The sequence below is a fragment of the Amblyomma maculatum genome, chromosome 11, assembly GCF_055883805.1.
Source record: "Amblyomma maculatum isolate TAMU_Amacu chromosome 11, ASM5588380v1, whole genome shotgun sequence".
In the NCBI taxonomy this organism is placed as follows: domain Eukaryota; kingdom Metazoa; phylum Arthropoda; class Arachnida; order Ixodida; family Ixodidae; genus Amblyomma; species Amblyomma maculatum.
In genome coordinates, this window is record NC_139354.1 from 62931270 (window position 1) to 62943287 (window position 12018).

The following is a 12018-nucleotide window of genomic DNA, read 5'->3' on the forward strand; positions in this document are numbered from 1 at the left end:
ATATTCTGCGGCCTAAATAGCTTAGCGCATCAAGTACCCGCTTACCAATTTCCTGATAGGAATATGTGGGCTGGCCGACCGGGAACGAACAGCAATAATTCAACAGTACAAATCACTAAATATTTTCAATGAAATGGGACTTCAAGTGGAAATGGGTAATTTGTTTTAGTATTTTTCATACTGGATATTCCATGTAAAAGTAACAAAGCACACGGAGCTTTCCAATATGTAATTGTAGCCTGCATTTGGCGCGCAAATAGTGAATTGGGAAAAATGTCGGTATAGTAAGAAAGTAAAATATATATGCGTCACCACTGCTTAAATTAAAACTGAAGGACTGCATTGTAGGAGCACTTTGTCGTTTTCAAATATGCAAGGCTGGAAATAGTTCCGATTATATTATACAGTTTCTTGTTACAAAATTTAAATTACCACACGTTTGCATCCATGCGATAACGAAATAATCGCTTAGAGTATTGCGATGTCAAATACAACAGCTTGAAGGACATGCACAATAATAGAAGAGGGTACATGCGTTTGAATATGTATTAGCAGCCAACTAGCCAGCACTTCAAAGCGAATATTGCGACTTAGCATATCTTGCGTTCTCTAAAAACATGCTGAAGAACAAATCTCCAACGTTTCTTTTGAATGAAGTTTCATCAACGCTAGTTAAATATGCTTTGCGCAGCCGAAACTGTTTCGTAGCTTCGTATATCTCCAACCAAGTTATGTTCCACATGAAAAGTGAAACAATAAACGTATCTCTTCTGAAATAAAATCGTGGTCTGCATTTGTTTAAACCACTATAGGCATAAATCTGATATTAATTTAAATTAAGGTGAATTATAAGCTGATGAAAACAAGTGTCAGGGCTCGCAGCATACCACTTTGAGCCCGTTCTCTTCAAAGACCATCACGGAAGCAAATTTTTGAGCGTCGTGGTAGAGGTCCTCTTCTAGAATTTCACCACCTATCTGAAATAGTAGAACGGGTAGGTCTCGCGATGGATAAACGATCTTAAATTCCAGTAGACGTCTATATTAAGGTGCGGAACTCAAATAAACACGATTGCTCTCTAGGTGATAACCACGTTCAAGGCTTACAGGAAGTATATTCGAAAACAAATTGTTTTCTATCCTTTTCAATACAGCGGTTATGCAATACAGGTGCTGTGTCTCAAAAAAGGCTGGACGAGTTCAGCTCCTCGATACTGCAGCGTTTTCAGAGCAAGTGGATTTTCTAGTACGATCATAATGTAGATATATATCGCGCCTCGGCTCAGCATAAGCAGGGTGGCATGTTTTTTGTGGAGGAACTAGACATGATCATTTTTCAGCTACCGTTTTCTACAAGATCGCTAATTATCAGTTAGAATTCATTGTGTCTAGAGAGCCTTTATCTGTCCTGAAAATAAAACTGTTCACCTAATAACTTAGTTCGGGAACATCGGCAATATCTCAATACGGAATACGCAATTTTCATTTGCTCTCATGCATCATCAACGGGAATTGCAGTGATCGTGTTGTAGGATGGCCGACAGGCTGCCATAGGAAATGCAGCACTGCTCAGATTGGCATGGCTATCGGCCTTTACTATGTACTAGGCTTCATTTAAGGCTAACGAAATGAAATGAGAGTAAGCTCCGTCATTAAATATGTAATTCGATAGCGTTTATGAATACCATTTATTGGCTAGGCGGAACCAATAGCATGCAGTTGCGGAGTAACCAGTTTTTCTATGTGCTGTAGGTCTTTCATGTGTGCCTGGGCCTAGCGAATGGTGGTTGAAGGGTAAACGCGAAAATTCCTGTGACTCCGGACGACTCCGTTGAAGACTTCCTTGCTCAAAACAACGACAAGCTTCAGCCGAGTCGCATCGGATGCCACCATTTGGTCAAACCTCGCCATTCTCGACAGCAAAAAGGAGCTTTTCTTTTTTCGCCCCCAGTAACCGTTACTATATTATGCAAGGCATACTGTCGAATTGAAGCTACGGAGTAGCCAGTCTTTCTAAGCCCTGAAGATCCTTGTCACGTGTCTATTCCTTGACAAGGATGGCTCAGCGTGAAACAGCGCAAGCACTCAGGCTTTCTGGCGGAATTCATCGAATATTTCCATGTTACTATAGATAAAGAAAAATATATTCTTCCAATACCATGCACTTATTCTTACACTCAGTCGCCATGATACACTGTACCGAGACTATTAAATAAGTTACATGCTGGTGGATTTGATCCAGTTAAGGAAAGTAATTGCCAGATTAACCTTTTTTGCCGTGAGCACTTGTAATGATCAAAATATTGTTTCAGGCTTCCTTACCTTGTATTGCTTTACTTTAGAACTGTGAACTGAAGGGTGTTGCCTGTTTCTATTTTTTTGCTGTGCGTTGAATTGAGTGTCTTATTTTGCTATGTAGAAACGTTATGGTACATATAAATATATGTATAGGTTTGCTGTACAAGTTGTAGACCAACTAGCCTCCTCTCTGTTGTCCTGCCCATTATTCTAAGGGGGCCAGCGCCCCTTCAAGCTGATTCCGCAGCTTAATGGGACCCTGACCCCTTTGCACAGTATGCTGCCACGGTGTAGCCAGTCCTTCGAATCACTGCAGGTACTTTCTATATGCCTGGGGCTTGCCATAGATGACTCACGGAAGAAAAACAACGCCCTTCCGGTTTCCTGGGGAGGAGCGGGGGCGGTTCATCGAAGTGTTCCCAGTTCCTAACTACGACAAGCTTCTGCTGCATCCCATGCAATCCGTTGTCCCTCCACAGTGCATTCGGACCATCACCGACAGCAGCAATGAACTTTTCCTTTTACGCCGCAAACGAGATCTGCTTGATTAGGCAAGGCGTCATCGCTAGCGTACGACATTGCCTACGGGGTAACCAGCTCTTCTAGTGCAGGCTATTCCAATGTTCCCGGAAAAGATGGTTCAGCAGATTAGCCCCACAACCTGTACACACTCCTGAGTGGGTTCATTGTAGGATTCGCCATCCACAACAATGTAACCTTTCTGCGGCGCCATGCTCGGCATCGTTCCGCCCTATCTTATTGAATTTGCACCATCATCGAGAGCAACAACTGACTTTTCCTCTTAGGCCTCCACAATATGCGCTAAAATACTCAATGCGTCATCGCTAGCACAATTTCACGGGTTAACCAGCCCTTCTGTGCACAGGAGGTCCGTAAAAATTCCCGCTCCTCGACCTGGTTCAGTGGATGACCGGCAAGACCCCCCCCCCCCCCCCCCCGGCCTCCTGGCAGGGTTCATCGAAGAATTCCCCACTTATAACAATGAAAGACACCTCTAGCATTCGGGCACGGATATGCAGTTCTTATACGTACTCCAGGTTGATAAGAAACTAGCTCGATGCTGAGTTCAAAACATAATTTTTCAGCTGGGCAATGCTGCCATGCCAAGAAGCGTTTTGTATACATGTCACTGCGTGAATTCACGTCTTTGCAAGCTTGTATTACTGATTAGTGGCCGTAAAGGAATAAATGCATGACCAGTTATTATGTAGTACTTTGGAATGAGAACTATTGTGTAAGAATAGAAAAAAAAAGCTCTTAGAATTTATCTACAGAAAGTAGTTCAGTATGGTTAAAATATATAGGGAAACTAACTTGTTGCCTGCTCGTTTTTCATGTAAGAGGCATGATAATAAAATAAATAATTTGTCCGACCAATGTTCTGAAATAATATTTCCAGACATCTTCAGAGAATGCGTTCAATTCACAATGCTATGAATGTCAAAGTGAAATGTTGTTTCGGGCCTCGGTTCGGAGGTACAGCAGCTTGCATGGTGCCTGCATTAATTTGCTTCTTCATTCCTTTTATTTTTTTTTATCGTTGATCAAATGTGTACTTCCATTTTCTGAGATGCACTGACCTAATATAAAGTGTATTCCATCCCCCGCCTGTTATAACGTTATTGGCATCTGCAGGTATTGTAAATAAATAAATAAATAAACTACACATGCGGCCAGTGTGTAAAAAGCGGTATTAGAGAGAAAAGCCGACATGGAAGTAAAGCACCGCATAACAAAAACCAACGAACGTGCCCACTGGCTGGTCTGGGGTAACCGTCTTAACTTGGATCAAAGGTTCTTAATGGTCCTATTTTCGTCACCTTTCTATTTTAAACGAGATTCTAGGGTTTGCAGTTGCTGGCCAGATAGGATAGCTCCTGCCACAACCTGTCATAGACATGTCCTTCATTGATTTACTCGCAACATCGAAAGCGACATAGGATTTTCTGGTGAACGAGAACTTTAACACTTTATTCTAAAAACGCACAAACAAAAGCTTTGTTGGCATAGGCCTAAATTATGCTACATCGTTCTGTGCTCCAAAATTGTATTCGGTTGGTTTTGGTTTGGTTTGTGGGGTTTAACGTTCCAAATCAACTCGGGTTATGAGAGACGCCGTAGTGGAAGACTCCGGAAATTTCGACAACCTGGGGTTCTTTAACGTGCCCTGACATCGCACAGCGCACGGGCGCCTTGCTTTCCGCCTCCACCGAAAAGCGGCCGCCGAGGCCGGGATTCAATCCCGCGGATCCTTGAGAACAGTAGTCGAGCACTGTAACCACGCCGCCACCCCGGCGGGGCTCATCAAACGTTATAGAGAGGTGAATTCGGACGTTGGCTATAGCATAAACACGAAATATGAAGAAAGCCGACGGTGACCTCACCTCTTTACCACGAGACGGTACTCTCTTTACACAGCGCCGATTTGCCTTCCGAGGCCTGGAAGGCTAACTCTAAGCTGTTGTCATCCGGAGCAAGCACCTAGCTTATAGTTGATTGCGTATATGAAATGACGCAATTTTTCATCACAGCGCTTCATTCATACAAATACCCCCCCCCCCCCCTTTAAATATGTAGCCACCTTTTACCGCCATCTGCCTCGACCTCGTTCGACACGTTGGGTGGTGAACTCAGCAAAGTCAGAGCCGCGTGTGAGCACCGCTACTGGGAACAGTTCGTTCTCTCTGTAAACTTCAGGGGATTGCGAAACCACATTATTAAGCATTTTGCACAGCGCGAACAACGAAGACCGGGAAAGAAACACACACCGACAAAACAGTGCTTTATTTGTCTGCGTGTTTTCCTTCCATGTCTTCATTTCTCGCGCTGTGCAAAATGCTTAACTCCCACCAGCTCGCCCATTATTTAGTTTTGTTGGAACTACATAATTACTACACGCCTTCAACATTATGGAAACCCATGGCTACTTAGGTGCTGTTCATGGTGAAAATGTTTGCGCGAGAACTTGAGAAGCAGAAAGAAAATGCATGCAGAGCATGCGTCTTAGCATGAATGGATCATTGTAAAATTCCGCGTTTGATTAGGCACGAAACAACAGAGACAAAAAATGAAAATATGTAGGGAGTCAAAACCTCTATAAGAAAAGATTTTTTGAAATATATTGTTTCTTTTTTCTGCAGTAATAAAAACAACGGTCTAGGGCAATTACCACACGGGGAATGGTATTATTATATACGTCCCTTAGATGATAAACGATGGACAATCGTGGTGTGCCAACACAGCCATAGGATGCAGAAATTACAGGTCGTCCTTTGAGAAACCCAAGGCCTGTTAGAGTAATCGCGTGAACACACCCACAGAGCGGATGGAAGAATATCAAATTGTCTGGTATGGTAATTTAGACTTGGCGTTGCGGGAGGCACGTAGTATGCATATCTGTTTTGGCAGGAGCTAGTTGGCACGGGAAGGGCTGTGCGCCGATTAGTGCGTGCGTTTCGGGACATCCCGAGGTCACGCGGCATGAGTGCGTTTTCAGCAGCCGCTAATTAAGAACAGATAATAGGAACTAGGAGAAGACAACTGCGTAAGCACACCTTCAGTTATGCTCCCAAGTGATGAGATAAAACCTATCAAGGAGCTTAGGTGCCTGGGGATGTGACACGACCTGTTGAATGAGGTTGCGAGATTTTATTTATAAGACAATGCGCGTGCACTCTTTTAAATGTAACCCTGTTACCTGTAAACTGTAGTTCTCAATGAACGTTGTCCTCCGTGCGTTAATTTTCCTGCTTCCTTGTGTGTCCGTTTACAGAGCTGCGCGTAATTTTCTCAAAATGGCCAGCCACTACTGTACTCATCGCTGCTTTGCTTGCACATTTAGCCTTAGATTAGGTTCCGCCTTTGTCTGTGGAACAGAATAGTTTTAACAGCTGTCTTCAGCGACTCCTCTTACAGATCCTTGTTCGCATAGATTCAATTTTCTCCTCGATCAAATGCTAAAGCGTTGTTTTGTTCCGCCTTATGCCTCACGAACTGAATAGCATGCAGTGGTATGCTGCCACATCTCATCCTGAACTGCAATAATAAATGCCTTTCGTCAACCACTCGCGGATAGATTGCGAAAACTTCAGACGCAGATATTGGAGACATCACACTCATTGTTGAATAAGATGCCGATGCATTAGGTTTCAATCTCGCAACCTTAGGTGATGTAATGCCATCAGATCGAAAACGTGGGCTTCAAAATGATTTCTACAATGCGTGTTTTGAGGATCCATGGCTGTGCTGCCTGAACAAAAAGTTGTTATAAAATCCATGCATATAAAAACAATACCACCAGTACTCCTGCGTGAGTATTTGTCAGTACTTCTATAAACAAGAAATCAATTGACCACTTCAAGGCTGGATAGTTTAACGGTGTGTCATTTAAAACACATAGGTGCAAAACCTGGCACACCAAGAGAAAGAAAGAGTGCATATGAGGTAAACGGCAAAGCGTCTCGAGTGGAAAGGCAAACAAGTACTCACATACGTATGCCTCATTAAAGGTCCTTCGTATGTACGGAGCAATAGTTCCTTGTCCAAAACTGAACTCTTTTCCAAGTTCAGGGTGAGTGTTTTAGTTATCTTGAGAGTCTTGGAATCATTATCGCTACGGCTCTGAATCACATGCGGAAATACAAGACTCTGTTCATGCGGCACTGAAAATAAGTTATGCTTTTAGGATGTTGTGATCTGATTTGTTCAGCTCATTAAATAAATAATCTTCGCTATCTCTGTTTATAACGGCATCAATTGCAGGCCTCAACAAATAATGAAGCGCCCTCGCTTGTCTCAGTGTACAGCCTGATTTTTAAATGCTCAGTAGAATTATGGAGAGCTAAAGCCATGTTAGTTTTTTTGGGGGGGCTCCGCAGCCCCTTTGTGTTTTAAACCGCGCGCGCGTTTTCCTATTTGTATTGTGTTTGCGCGGGCTGCACGAGCGCGCATGAGTGAGCAGATAATCTTGGGGGCAGGATGTTAGCCTTTCTCTATGTGTTAGCGGCGAAAGCCGTGGTTAGATAGGCACGTCGGAAGCGAGACGCGGGGCCTTTTCCACCCCGGCGGGGCCGGCAGCGAGCCTCATGGCTTAGCGGGGTGTGCATGGACCACGGAAAGAAGACCGGCGACACGAAGATGGAAGGAGTGCCGGCAGGAAAAGGTTTGGTTTTGTGGGGTTTAACGTCCCAAAGCGACTCAGGCTATGAGAGAGGCCGTAGCGGAGAACTCTGGAAATTTCAACTACCTCGGGTTCTTCAACGTGCACTGACATCGCGCAGCACACCGGCGCCTTTCTCTGCCTAGGCGTATTCGTGTGAGTTGCTGTAACGCGAGGAGCAATGTTTCTTCTGCCGCCGTCGGCGCTTTGGTCCTATTGCTCGCCCTATTCGCTCCGCAGTGTGTTTCGTCTCGCCGCGGTAAAGCCTTCACATGCTTCCCGCTTTTCATTGGTATTCTATTGTTGCGCGCATGAACAGCAAGTTATCAGCGCAACAGCGCGTGATGTTTCTTTTTATTTAATGCCTTTTCTTTTATCCGGAATAAACCGGTGTTTTTAAGAGACTGGATTTGTCGCTCGTTCAAATTTTATTACAGAAATTTCACCGACGGAAGTAGTTTGTTTGAAACTCAATAATTACTCCTTCATGTTTACCGAATCGCCGTATACGAGAAAAATAGACAAAGGTTTGACATATAGTTCATAATGACCAAACACAAATATATCAAAATAAACATTCCCGCAAGGTATCGACAGTAAGGCATAAAGCGGCATTTGTTTCCGGTAGAGCTTAGACATGTTGCTGACGAATGCTCAAACACTCTTGTCAAGGGTTTCTGTGGCTTCAACCACCCGGAAAAGTGAGCACTGCCGCAGAATTTTACAAGACAATGCAGGATTTATTGCCAAAGGGTGGCAATAAATGGCTGCATGATTTCAGGGCGCACGCTTGTTGCAAATCCTCAATGCAATGGCAGAAATAAATCTGATGGGTTCGAACTAACTGTGAATGAAGAACCTCACAAAGCCGCTAACTGACGCGCCGGTTTCACCTTTCTTCACAGCCGGCTGTGAATGCCATGCATTGAAATGTTTTGTTTTGATTTATAGGGCTTAACGTCCCAAAGTGACTCTGCCTATGGAAGACACTGTAGTTGAGGCTCCAAAAATTTCGACCACCTGGGGTTCACTGCCATTGCGCAGAACACCGGCGCCTTGCTTTTTATGCTCTTCGAAAATCGGCTGCCGGGACCGTGATCCAATCCTGCATATTGAGAAACAGCAGTCCAGTGTCCTAACTACTGCTCCACCGTAGTGTGGTCTATCACGTAAAATGTGGCGCGATTTAAAGCGGCCTAAACCGGTTAAAACTTTTGGAATCACCGCTTTGCAGGGTTTAGCTCGGTTTTACAAGACGATGTGGCTTTGAGAGAATGGCAAAGAGTTTAGCAAATCGTGAAATGTTTTGAATGGTTATGTTGTTCGAGAAAAGAAAAGAGCTGGATCACCCTCTAACGGCGTTTGATACAGCAAATATATGTTGTCGGTTCGAATTCGTACTACAAACTAACCTCAGTCACGCTTCGTACCTAGCTGTCACAAACTTATATGCCTCATCTAACGTCGTAACCATACTAGGCATCAGAGCATCCCCATTAATACTGCCTAGTTTCGCGAACCGGTCTCTTCCACTAGTCTCACCGCATAGAGGTTTAGCCCTAACGTTGCTATCTTCAGTAATGCAGCGTATATGTATCCAGCGCTTCTTTTTCTTCCACAGTGTCATAGCGTCACGCGTGTACAGCTTCATTTAGGAGTTTCTCCTCGGGTACAGTTGACAGAAAGGATGGAGGTACTGACGTATTCGTGTAGACGGTGACGTTGCTAGTTATTGCTGCTGGATAGCAAAATTCATGCCCTGGTTTTTGCGTACAGGCGGTATACGTGTCAGGATACCCGGTTCATTGGACGTGTGAATATGTTTTTTTTTTTTTTGTTAGAGAATTGCAAGGTACCCGGAATTAAAAAGGATGTCGTATCCGACGCTTTTGGGTGCGCCAGTTTTAAGCCATAGCTTCTTCGCTTGCACACTCCGTGTTTTAAATCTGTAGTCGCATTATTTGCGTTTGTGAGTCGTCCTTAAGCTAAAACAGATATTTAACTGCTTACATCGTGTTCTTTCCCATTCAGTGCGGAAATATCCTTTGGGAAGAAATGTCTTCCTAGAAGTAGAAGCCAGTTTCATGTTTTGTTTTGTAGTTATCGATTTGCTTCTTCGTGGATAAATCTAAACTGAATACAATTTGCTTGCTTGCTGGGATATTTACTCCGTTTCACCTTGTGTAGGAGCTCGGACAAAATGAGGAACTGACGACAATTAAAACTTTGATTCACTGAAACAGTTTGATCTGAGAAAAGCTCTAGAAAAGGCTGTGATGTGTGAAGGGCTCAGCAAACTGGTACCTTCCACTATCGAACAATATCCAGCAATCACGGTATACTATTGAAGTGGCTGAAACACGGAAAAATAGGCTCAGAGTGCAAAAAATTGAAGGACAGTAATGAAAGTCTAGGGCAAATGCAGAAAGCATTATTTTGAATCAGTCAATTCAACTAAGTATATCAAAAGGCGCATTCACATTTGTTATAGCGGACGAATATTTAATTAGAAAATTCACGTAAATCAATGAGCGGGCATTGCACTACGGACAACGCAAATGTCTGCGCCGCATAAATACATAATACTAAGACCTCTACTTCAATATAAATTAGAAAATTGCAATTTTCTACCAAAAATTAAGGTTGAGAATGAATAAAAAGTTGCGTCCCATAATACAATTTCATAGGATTTGCGAGAAATGCTTAAGGGTGGGATTCACAAGCAATCAGCTTTCTTAACACCGATAAGAAAATCTTTGGGGTGGTTATTTTTGGGGCTAGAGTTGTGAGTGCTGGCTCTGAAAAGCATTGCTGAAGAAAACCAGGTTTTTCCTTTTCTAGAAGAGTTGGTGTTTAGATGAATGCACAGCTGACATAAATGAACGCCTAACACGCAGAATCAGGTTGAATCAAAATGAAAGAAAAGCTCTCATCACTTATCACACGCAAGGACACTGACTCAGCTAAAAAACGCAAGCGCTTTCATGCTACGACTCACCCTTATTTTAATGACGTTCAACAGTTATTTGCCTTTTGCTCTCTTTCAAACCGGCTCATTCGTAAAAGAAAAGCGCCAGCGCCCTTCCTATGTATCTAACATTTCGATCGTGAGCTTCCTTCAGTAAGTGCATGATATTTATTACTTACGTTTTAGACTTTCAGTATTCGTTGAAAAGAGACAAACCAATCCAGAGATATACCAAATAAAACCTTCGCAAAAATATTGTTCCATGTCTAGCTTGGAGTGTTCAGCTTAGCGCCGAGATATTGATACAGTTTACACTTCTCTAGCCTTTCTAATAAACAAAGCGCTGTTCATATACTGAGTGTCTGATAATTACTAAACGTCGCTAGAAGGTAAACTGATTCTTATTGGCGGTGCTCTCGGAACGTGTTCTCAGTAGTTACGATGCTGGCAGCTCAGGTCGTTGCGTCGGAGAGCATTTGGGCAAATAGCATTATCGCATTGATGAGAATATATTCATGCTAGCATTTCACGTTCCAGTATTCTGAATTTGACGTGGCTCTCTATTCCATGCAACATGAACGTGAAAGGACAAGCACGTGCTTCTCAAATCTATGACCAGAACTGCAGTGCAGGCCACGGAATCGTCTTCACTTTAGGTCACATTATTCTGTTTAGTGCATTGAACTTAATTTTTGTCTTCTTTTTTTTGAAACCATAAAAATGTCGACACCTCTGTTTAAAGTCTCTTAGGTTGCGCCTCACACATAAAACCACAATCAAAATTGAAGGACATTTAAGCTCTGCTTTAAGGTTATGAGACGTGACCATACATTAACTAGCTTCTCTTGGAAGTAGATTTTTTGGTGTATCCATTTCGCCGTACGTTTAACCTATAGTGTTTTAATCTCAGCCTCTAATATTCCTCAAATATTTCATAGCATACAGTCGTTGATGCCATGATATCTAAGGAAGACGAACCGATATTAATGGAAAGGGAATTTTATCGAAATGTTATGAAGGCGTCTTTGGGACATATAGAGCAGCATGGCTATCTCGAGATCCGGAAGCAGTAGTAGGCTCAAATTATATTTTGCCGTCGCATCTCAAATTCGAAGACCGGGTTGACAAATCTCTAAAATCGGTCATGTGACATGGCCGCGTGTCATCACACAGCACGACAGCAAGTCAATGTATGATCACTCAACATGAAAGCTACCCCTCCAAGATCTTTACTCGAACGGCGACGCCACAATGCCGATTTCACTGACTCCCGATTTTATTATTAGGTTCCTTATAGCTCTCGTGTTAAATTTGGCTATGGTTCTATTTACCACAGGGCACACATCTCAAGGCGAAGCATTTTTTTCCAACAAGCTATATTACCTTTCATTATGCTCTATATACAATAGGTTTTTACAAAGCACCTTCCTTGCGGCTGGCCTGCTGCAGCTGGAAAATCAGCATCATCCCCCGCTTTAATACACCCACTGCAGGGCACCAGCTTCCCCAACTTCGCTGTAATAAATACGGCGCTGTGCTAGCTGCATCCATTGGCCCTTCGCAAATTTCTTAAC

General features: G+C 43.2%; 1 protein-coding gene across 1 annotated transcript in view; it reads right to left on the reverse strand.

Annotated features, from left to right (window-relative positions):
- LOC146173961 (venom metalloproteinase antarease-like TtrivMP_A) overlaps positions 1-10762 on the reverse strand; it is a 33930-nt gene extending 23168 nt beyond the window's left edge. The window contains exons 1-3 of the mRNA XM_084585306.1: positions 10624-10762; positions 6807-6979; positions 888-977 (exon numbers count right to left, since the gene is read on the reverse strand). Coding sequence (XP_084441432.1) covers positions 888-977; positions 6807-6979; positions 10624-10708 — 348 coding nt within the window. The 5' untranslated portion in view covers positions 10709-10762. The remainder of the gene's footprint in view (positions 1-887; positions 978-6806; positions 6980-10623) is intronic.
- Between the last annotated feature and the right edge of the window lie 1256 nt (positions 10763-12018).